The 10,296-nt window shown below is 46.6% G+C and overlaps 1 protein-coding gene across 2 annotated transcripts; it reads right to left on the reverse strand.

Annotated features, from left to right (window-relative positions):
• Window positions 1–1,168: 1,168 nt before the first annotated feature.
• Window positions 1,169–10,296, reverse strand: MANBAL (mannosidase beta like). Of its 2 annotated transcripts, XM_076351864.1 has the most exons (4): window positions 10,255–10,287; window positions 8,268–8,315; window positions 6,267–6,464; window positions 1,169–3,673 (listed from the first exon to the last, which is right to left on the reverse strand). In XM_076351864.1, exons 3-4 carry the CDS (start codon window positions 6,414–6,416, stop codon window positions 3,566–3,568), a joined length of 258 nt encoding a protein of 85 aa, XP_076207979.1. In that variant the 5' UTR covers window positions 6,417–6,464; window positions 8,268–8,315; window positions 10,255–10,287; the 3' UTR covers window positions 1,169–3,565. The 2 variants fall into 2 exon arrangements, with proteins under 2 accessions (XP_076207979.1, XP_076207981.1); XM_076351866.1 differs by lacking the exon at window positions 8,268–8,315 and having other exon boundaries at window positions 10,255–10,296.

The raw sequence follows: 10,296 nt of genomic DNA on the forward strand, positions 1-10,296 counted from the left end.
TCGGGCTCCTCGGTTCCCGTCAGCAGGGAACCTCACCAGAATCTCTCTGAAGCGGAGAGAAGCGTGTGTATGAGAATGAAAGTAAATTAGGTCTGAACAAGATTAACAGGGATTTAATTGAACTATGTGAACTGGAACTCCAGTCACGAGCTACTTATTGGCCGGTCTCAAGGGATTGTGCTGCTTGCACTGGAGGAGCACAAGGATGCATTGTGAGTGTGGGACAGCTCGAGGGGACGGCGATGGCCACAGCTCTCGAGGTGAGCGGCCAGAAAGGCAGAGCTGCTTGAACACCATCAAAAAGAAAGCAAGGAATTCTCAGCTCCCAGCCATGTTTCTTCAGAGCTGAGGCTTGGCCTGTTGAGGGGAAGGAACTTCGTAACAAACAGTAGCAGAGGAAACCCAGCTCTCAGCCCAGCTCCTGGGCTTTGGGTGGCAGAGCAAGGTGCTGTTCACCGAGGTGCTGCCTACTGGCTGGTATCTGGAGGCAGACCTTTGAAAACCTCCCCTTCAATAAAAGTGACTTAATGAGGTCTTCAGCTCCCTTTGGGATGTTAATTACAAAACAGCCTGGAGAAAAGTGCTTGGGAATTAAAGGAGTCACCACACTAGTCCTTCTCTCGTTTTGGTTTTCTGGCGAGGGAACCAACAGACGCTCGCCAGAGCTTGGCTACCACGCTGGTCTTACTGCAGCCAAGAAGAGCCACCAGACAGCTCCGCGCTCCAGCCACAATCACACACCGAGGGGCTGCTGGACACCCCTGTTATCAGTCTACTGAATCCCCATCTAATCCCCTGCTCATATTATTAACAAATGATGCCTTTATTATTGCTACCTTCATGGGGGCTCTTGGAGCCAAAATCTCTCATGAGAGGCAAATTAATTTAGTCACCGCCTCACTTCCTCCTTCCTTCCAGGAAGTTGAAGCTGTACTGGGAGATAGTTTGCTATTTCCAAGTCAAACACAGATACACACATGCCTGACTATTAACTAACCAATTGCTCACAGATTAAAGGATCTGAAAGGCTTTCCCTTAATGGATCAGTTTCATGAATAGGTTATTTATGTCCCGGTGTTCCTACAGTCTGAGAGTTCTGGCAGCTTTTGCAATGAATGCATGGGAAAAGGCAGCACAACTTTAAAAAGAGATTTCTTTTTAAACAGAGAGATTCTGATTGTATTTATTACACATTTCAAGAGAAACTAAAATACATAGGATATTGGTAATCTCTAAAAACACACTATAAGTTCAGCCAACAAGAGCATTCAAATAGGTATAAAGCTGTTAGGAACAGAGTGGGAAATTTATCTTAATCCCTCTTCCCCCCAACAAAACCAAACCCCAATATCCATGATTTCTACCTAGCAATGAGTAAGCCAGCCTGCAAATAGCTAGATGTAGACGTTGATGTAGTAGCCTGCTATTTCAGGTAACAACCACACAGTGCTCATTGCTAACTGGTTCTTAGCTGTGGAAGCGCTTCTATATTTCGGGTAACGTGTGTGCTACTCTTTCAATACTCGCAATTCCGTTAAAGCATGAAACCCCCCCCTTTAGGTAACCTGCAGAAGGCCAGAGTTGTTAGATAAAACAACCACCATCCTCATTTATTAAAATGGAAGAAGTGATCTGCAGTACCTATCCAGAGCAGCGGCAATGCTTTTCTTTCCCCTGCAGATCACAGACAGGAACACAGGTCCGTAATGGAAACTCATAGCACAATATTGTTCTTTGTTATTTGCGTGGGAAATTTTTGTAATGTTTCTTTGTACTGAGAACTCAAAGCAACTTTAGAGTGCTTGTGTCTCCCGTGCTTTGTTCCGTCCTCCTAGTATCGCCTTCATGTAGCTCAAAAAAAAAAGAAGAAAAAGAAAATGCTGAATTTAAAGCAGAACTCTAACCTGGATTTTAAGCAGTGCAACTTGGTGTCAGCATTCTGGTTAAGAGAAGCAGAGAGCCTGGAGCAGGGAAGCAGTGAGAGGTTAGAATCAAACTGGTACTGGGATCCATCTGTTTCACCCACCAAAAGCCAAAGTGAGCAGAGAACGTGGCTGTTCTCAACACTGATGGTTTCTGTAAACGTGTTGTTCAACTCCTGTTGAAGAACAACAGCACAACACTGCTACGTATCTGGGCTCACAAGGCATTTGTGAATTGAGGATGGGAGTCTATGTATGCAAAAAGGATCGCAGACTTGCAGCCCTGCCAGAGAACCCTTTCCTTCAAAGCCGCTCTGAACCCTGGGTGCGCCTAAAAGAGCAGGTTCTCCTCCCATTGACTCATTTGTGATCAAACAAACCAAGATGTGAGCTGGCATCAGGAAGCTCGAGCTGCCCTACAGAGACTCTGTGGCTACGTCACCACCTATCTCTTTCCAGTCCTGTCTAGCCATATTTAAATCTAATACTAGATTGCCCCTGGACCTGGAGAGCCAGAGCCTGAAGGAACATAGCGTATATGTCTCTTGCCATATAGTCATGCTACACAGCCAGCTTGCCCCCCCTTGGATCTTAAAATACCACATGTCCTCAGGCTGAGACCATATTTAACTTCAGGAAGAATTCAGCAAGAGGAGATGCAGCAGACTACAGCAGGTAAGGCTGGGAGGGAGTTTGGAAATGCAGCAAACCCCAGCTGTGTTGAAACGGAGCACACGGTTAGGACTCAGCTAGCTGACAGGGGGCTTTATCAACAGCACAGCTAGGCAGTGCTGTTTGACACACGACCGATGCAGCACTACGAGACTCCTGCCTCAGAGCAGCTTTTCTCCAACATGCAGTACCTGGTCTTCCCAAGTTTCCAAGAACACCCCATTAGCACAGGCATTAAATTCTGCACCTTCCAGAATCAAATTGTTCCCTGATCCTTGTAGTCCTTGCAGTCCCCACCACAGCCTCAATTCCCTGAAATGTACCTGCTTTCAAGGGTGGGAATAGAAAGGAAAAGTGCATGGGTGGGGAATGAGAAAGAGGTAGCGACGCTGGGGAAATGAAAGCTTTCATCTACAGCAGTCTGGAATCTGATGAGTTATTACCTAAAGAATTAAAGAATATGACAAAGACATTATTATTAAGCCATAAAATGCAGCTATGTATTTCAGACTAGATGACAACAGAGATGAATACAAAGCTGTGTAGTGTGGTATCCTTGATCCATTTGATCCCTCTGCCTTCAAAAAATACAACACAAACCGGTATCCAAAGTAGCAAACCCATGCTCCACCTTCCACAGGGACTTTACCACAAATCCTAGCCAGCATGGAGGAGCTAGGACAACAGGCCTCTCTACCCATCAGAAATGACAGAAGTCACTTTAATGGTGACTGATGCATTAATCCTATCAAATGAAGTCCTGGACATGTGAAGTCCTCTTTGCTTGTAAGAAATCTATGGCAGAACCCTGCCCCTTCCACTCTTATAAGTTCCTTCTCCCTTGTCCCTGAAAGGTAAAGCATGGCAATGCCAGAGAACCATGTAATATAGTTAGTTGCCTTTGATGTCATCTCTGAGGAAGCATGATTATAGCTGATTATTTTGTCTTTTGAGGCTCATCGGTCATGGCTTTATCGTTTCTTTTTGGTTTCCTTCTTGGGTTTCTTGCTTATCTGTGGAGCAGTTGCCTTTGGCTTCTTCACTGTCTCTGAATTCTTGGGCTCAAAACTGTCCGAGTCCTACAAGAATCAATTAAGAAACAGTCAGTAACATTTTTTTTACAATTTGCTGACAGCTCACTTTGGGAATTTGAGTATAAGCCAAAGGAAGCAAATGCTGGGTATCTCTGTTGGAACACATCTATGAGTCCACATTTAATGAGACTTGAGCAGCACCATCTCTGCTCCTTCCGCATGTGCTTTCTGATGCCTGTGAGTTTATGCACAGAAACAGCTTCTTACCAGAGAAGCCGTTAAAAGCTTAAGTGTCTAAAACAGGCTTTGGAGAAGAAAAACAAAACCAACTTTAAAGGCAAGAAGAAAATCAACACTAAATGAAAACTATTCAAATTAGGAAAAGGAGAAGATACCATATAATCACCAGTGTGCGTGGAAACATTCAGTAGGTGTTTCTGCCAAGTGTTAATCATTAACATGCACAAGACAAAAAATCCCCCAAACAGTAGTAAGAATGTGAAGTTCAGAGCCTCTAAACCAAGCCCAAAATCCAGGGAGGGAATTGCAAGCAAAGCTTTCTTCACCTGGACTAAAAAGGAATGCTTAGATATCCTGCTTGTTTTCTTCAGGGGAGATGACAGATAATATTTCAGCCATGGGAAATAAAGTTTAGTTATCTTGTAAAAACACAAGGGAACAGCGCCAGTCCCATCTGAGAAAGCGCACACATGCAGATTGCCTCCTTTCATTAAATGCGTTTGAGTATAAATATTGCTTTAGCATCTTGGTTTCTATCAGTCAGAGCGTGCCAACTGGAAAAGGACACACAAAAAATGGCTGAGCAAGACGTGCTAGTTTCAAGCTTCCAAGACAGCGCTCCAGATAATGGAGGGGGAGGCAAGCATCTGACAGTATCCTTTTAATCAAGGAGCTCGGTTCAAACGTCTCTCAAGTTACTGGGCTATTACAGTTCACATCTGTGTGGCTTTCCAAGGAAGGAGACTTGGCTGGCTTTCCAAAGGCTGTAATCGGCGCATGGGGAGCTGGCAGGCTCTGGAGAAATGGAGCAACATGCAGTTATTACTCAGGGATGCAGTGTGCTGCTGCTGTAAAGTGAACACTGCTGCCTTCTAATGTTCAAACCAAGGTAGACTTCAAAGCCTGAAGCCTCCAAGACAGAGAAGTTCCTCAATATCCTACCCAGGCTCAAGCATCATTCCCAAGATCTGGAGGGGTAGCCTCTGGTGTTACGGTCTTGTAAATTAGTCATATGGACAGTAAATCAAGAGGACAGTATACATATGGAGAAAATAAAAAGTAGAGCATGCAAACATCAAAGCATGCTTGCAAACTTAAACAGTAACAGGTCCTTGAGCTTTATCATTTTAATTGGGGGGCTGGTCTTCAGTTTCCCACTTCAAACTAAAGCTCTCACTCTTTTTCAGCTTTCAAGAATCAGGCTACTCGGTATGTCTCAAAAATTTATCAGGGCAAACCACGGACGCTGACAGACGGGTGCTGGTGGCTGCAGAGTAACGGTGCAAGACTTGCAATGGCACTGCATCGTGACCGGCAGCCGCCTGCTTCATCTCCCTGCTGGGAGCTGCAGCTCCTGCGGCAGGACTAGCAGGAGGGAGCATGCACCCATGCCAGGGCAGAGTCACTAATCCAGTACATCAACACAACTTCACATCACACCAACAGTTAAAGGGGAAAGAGTCGGGTCATGAACTGTATCCTTCACACTGTACCTCACCCTCAGGCATTCCCTTCCCCAGACAGGCTGAAAATTTCCATGCTTCCTCTGTACAAGAGGGAGCAAACATGGCAATAAAGATAGCCTGAAAACAAAACTTCCCATGCCGAGCTGTTACTGAAAACAGACCATACACATTTAGACAAAATCTGTATCAAACCACCAAACTTGCCACCTGATCACCAACACTGAAATATCTGTCCCCAGCACCACAGGCACTACCGAGCACATGGAGCTCTTTTATCAGAAAAGCCAGGTAGGTGCAGGTCATCCCGCTGTGGCCCAGTCTAGAGGAACCGGACTAGCTCAATCCTGTAGCTCACCTCAACCTTTCGCTTTAACCTTCTCCTGTACTAACTGCATTAAAGGACCCTCCACTTGCCAGCACAGGATTGGGTGTCAGTACTGAAAACTGCCTTCCTCACGTTAGAATATAGTAGAAATTTCACCTGTATCTTGTTTCCAAAAATCACAGACAAACTAGAGCCCAAAGTCACTTTCTGAGAGGCAGGTCCTGCAAAGGGGACGCCCTGCCTGGCAATTAATAAAGCAAATCAGCAGCAGGATGACAAGACAGGGTCGGGACTAAAGCCTTCTCGTGTGCGGTCAGGGACAGCATGTACATTTAGCAGACCTTGCCAGTGCTTCAGGTCACTTTTTCCACTGATATTCAGAGAGCCCCTGGCTCAGGTGTTTGTTCCCGACTTTCTAATCTGGGGGTAAATCACAAGACAAAAGCTGGAGGTGGGAAAGCTAGAAGGAAGGAAAGAGAATGAACAATGAAACTGTCATCAATCCCAGGGGCAGACCGCTGTGTCTCCATTAGCTACTCAAAGTTCCCTCCCATCCTATTTTCTCTGACTCTGCCCATCTATATCAATATTAAAGAGCACTGCTTACTGTCTTATGGGACTTTGAAACTGGCAGGATTATGGCTAGCACACAGATAAGCTGGAAAATGGCTCCAATGAAGAGTCCGTAGCGTAGCACGTTCTCCATGAACGTGGGCTCAGGGATTTCAGGTGGGGAAAAATCCAACTCTGCAGCCATCGTGAATGCACCCTTCCGCTCCTCTAATGCTCTCAGGAAGACTGGTTACTACAAGGGGAAAAAAAATAAAGAGCAATTATTTCCATCATGCCTTCTGGTATTCACTTTCCATTGTGAAAAAATGACAGACTACCTCATGCAGGTTTTTTGAAGACACCCTTGATCTACAGACCCAATAACAAAGAGGGAAATGAAACTTGCATTTTATTTGGATGATTGTCTTTTACCACCCGCCTAAGAAAATAGTCCTCAAATGCTAGTATTAGTCCATTTGCAGGTGAGGGGAAGACAAACAAAATATGAACAATATTCATGAAACAATAAGGGAAAAGCTTAATAAGCAATACTATACTTCTCCCTGAAATCGATCATGCATGCGAGATGACTGTTACTCATTTTCACTTACATCGTATACGTGGTCACAGCCTTGTTGTTTTAGATGGTGTACAAAACCAACTACTACTTAAATAAACCACACAGAAGGCAGATCCGTTGAAGACAGAGGAATGAGTTATGACAGAGGAATAAAGTTAAGCATGGCTTTAGTGGCTGGTTACACTAAGCCCTATATACCTTGCGAGGGTCACACAGGTAGTTTGTGGCACAGTTAAATATTGATCTCCTGGGTCCCAAGCTAGTTTCTCAGCCACGAGACCATCCTTTCTTCCTTCCTTTATCTTTCGCTAATGGAGCTGTCAATTCATTCTATGAATGGCTAATGGCTTTCTACGATAACGCAGAACTCTCCTGCCAGAATTGCTGGACTACGCCACAGAAAGTCCCGAAAGGGAAATTCAATTAGCCTGAGATGCCATCAGAACTCAGTTGTGATTACTGTCTTACTCAGTTTTCCTGACCTGTGTGATCCTGGTGTGTACTTTTTGAATCAGCACTACTTATTGATACTTACAATTCTCTATATTACTAAAGCTTGGGTGTGAGATTGTGCTGCATGCGCATTTCAGTTGAATGGTAGTAACCTGCCTCCTAGAAATTATCTCCAAAGCAGGCTCTGTATTTCTCAGGCTAGGAGGAGATTTCTACAATCTGCAGGTGTGACCCAGTTCAGAAAGATGGTAAACTTAAGAGTATAATTTGAGTAAAGTTATAGTTGATGAATTTGAGAATCAGTCAACAACTCAATGCCATTGCATAAGAGGCAAATGTCATTTGGGGATGTACTAAAAGGAGTAGTATATAAATTACAAGAAATAATTCTTTTGTTTTAATTCGGCTGAAGTATGGGATATTATTCTGAATTTTAGAAGATAGGAAAAAAATCCCCAACTGCACAGACTGCCAGTCACTGGAGTACAGAGACTGTGGAATCCCTGTTACTGGCGATTGAGAAGAGCAGATCAGATAAGCATTTGCCTGGGATGGGGTGTGAGTATATATAATCCTGCCTTTGAATCAGGAGATAAGAATAGGTGACCTCTTGCAGTCCCTTCCAGGTCTGTACTTCAGTGAAAGAAAATTTTTCAAATTCTGATTAAAATTCAACAAGCAAGGGCTGCATGGGACCTGAACATGAAGCTGGAATACACGCTGGGCCACTCAGGCTCAGCAAGTCCCAACGCAGACCCAAAGGCTGCATCGGACATAAAACGGTGTCATCAAAGCATGCATAAAAGTGGCTCATCCCTCACTGCTTTTAACTTTTAAAACGCCCTCTCCCCCAATCCACTAAGGCAAGAAGCAGTTCCTAAGCAAGAAACAGAATCATGGGAAACTTCACCCCTGAGTTGCATTTTATCTCGACTTTATTTGTTGGGATATCTTTTGAAAACGTTATTCTTGCCCACCCCCTTCCTCAAACAGAGCAGGAAGGGATGTTGCTTCATTCCTCACCCGGAATTTCTCAGGACAAACTCCTGCTGATAATCCTGATTCATACACCTGAAACACAACACACAAAAATAAACCAGAAAAGGAAACTGATGCAATGAAAACAAAAAATATCCATCCTCATCCTCCACAAGTCTCCCCTCCTTTCCCCTTTTCTATTTCACCTCCCCTGAGGGTATTAGTAATTTTCTAACAAATCCCAGGCGACATGACCAGCATCAAGAGCTCTCACGCAGGCTGGCAGCAGCTGCCACTACCATTTTAAGCACTACCCCAAGAAATACGCTCAGAGAAGACCTGGCATCATGCTCCAACTAGCCATAGTAGAGCGCCCTTGCTTGCACAGTAGCCACAGCAGGCAGCCCACGTTCGGACCATTAGCTTTCCTGCTATCAGTGGAGCTGAACTAATATTAGGAAAATTCTTCCCTGTTTTTTAAAACTCCTGTGGTTAACACAAAGCCCAAACCAGCACATGCAAGGAGGCTAAACCTTATGCAAATGAGCAGGCCAGAGCTGAACGGTGGGGAACCAGGGCTCAGCGCCAGGCACGCCGCCTTCCGCACTGAAGGCAAAACTTGCAACGTGAGTTTTCTCACCAAGAGCGCTACCTCCTTACACTTTGCCTTGCAGCTAATCCAATAGGTCCCTGGATAATGGAGTCTTCCTCCCTGTTCCTGAGAAGCTAACAGTTTCACCACCTCTTCCTCAGCTAACATCTCTTCTTCTCCACAGGTTATCCACCACCTTTTTCCTCAGACCGCCTCACCTATTAACATGGCTACACTTAAAGTAATTGTTCTTAAGTTGCATTTAAAGATTGGTACTCCTGTTTCAGACCCTGAGAGGAAGCTTCCCCCCTCCAGCTTACTCATTTGGTCCAACAGCAGCAACCACCTCTCCCCACAAGCCTGGCCATCTCACTGGAACATAACAGCAGAAATAGGGCACAAACAGCTGCGCTGCATGATGGGAATTGATTTTGACTATCTGCTTAAAAATATTCAGTCTTGCCTCTATTAGGGTTTTACAGCAAGCTAGCTACCCCCACACAAAAGGACTTGGTCCTGCAGCAAGGTCGGAGCTGTACCACAGAACCAGCGAGGGGCCACTCAGGGCTGCGGGCTTGTGCTTTTGCTCAGTGACACCACTGGAAGACGATGCGGCTGTCCCCCTGGGCGCAGGATCAGGCCCTACGATAAGTACCCATGTGTTTTCAGGATCAGGGCCATGAACTGGCCATCTCAATAGAGCCAGACTCAAACCCTTCTTTCTGCTGTCCTGCGTTTCCCAGCTGGCATCTTCCAGACCTAGCGCTATATAAATAATTAGCATAGGACAAAGCCACAGGAGCACTTCAAGTGATATATATGAGCTTCCTCTTGGGGTGGGAATAAAGAGCAGCAGTGTCGGTGCAGAACATGAAAGCTTCTGTTGAAGGATGAGGCAAAACCAGCTCGCGCTGGATTTCTGAAACGACTTAGTAGGTGCCGGGACACAGACTGCCCAATTCATACTGGCTTCAGGGGGATCTGCGTGTGCTTCGCACCGCCGAAAACACGGCCATTAGCGAGGCCGAGGAGCCCGCCTGCTGGCTTGCGGCCCGACACCGGGCCGCCGGGTTCGCCAGCCGCGCCCGGGGCCGTAAGGAGGAGCAGCCGTGCCGCCTCAGGGCAGGGGACACCCAGAGCTCCTCCTCCCTTCTCGAGAGACCAGCTCTGTGCCGTTTCTTCCTGCAAGCAGCGGCGGCCAGCCCTGGCTGCCGCAGGAGGAGCGGGCCGTCACGGAGCCGGCGAGGCTCCCCCGCACCCGAGGCTCTCCCACCCGCTTCCCGGGGCGGGGCAGGGCGATGCTGAAGCCGCCGCTCCACCCCTCCCAACAGAGGCCTTTCCGGCAGATCCCCGCGCCGCTCCGGACCCCTCCTGCAGCCCCCGGTCCCCCCCCGAGAGCCCCCCCCCGGCCCTCCCCTCACGGCCGCCCGGCCCGCTCACCGCCCCTCTCGGCCAGGCCTCGCCGCCCCGGAAGCGATTCCC

The sequence above is a fragment of the Aptenodytes patagonicus genome, chromosome 14, assembly GCF_965638725.1.
Source record: "Aptenodytes patagonicus chromosome 14, bAptPat1.pri.cur, whole genome shotgun sequence".
Lineage (NCBI taxonomy): Eukaryota > Metazoa > Chordata > Aves > Sphenisciformes > Spheniscidae > Aptenodytes > Aptenodytes patagonicus.

Bases quoted from the DNA above. Each gene is read 5' to 3' on its own strand.
- MANBAL (XM_076351866.1), bottom strand. From the start codon at position 6,416: ATGGCTGCAGAGTTGGATTTTTCCCCACCTGAAATCCCTGAGCCCACG. The intron at 3,674-6,266 runs GTAAGCAGTGCT...TGATTCTTGTAG, and splicing joins TTTCAAAGTCCCATAAGACA to GACTCGGACAGTTTTGAGCC.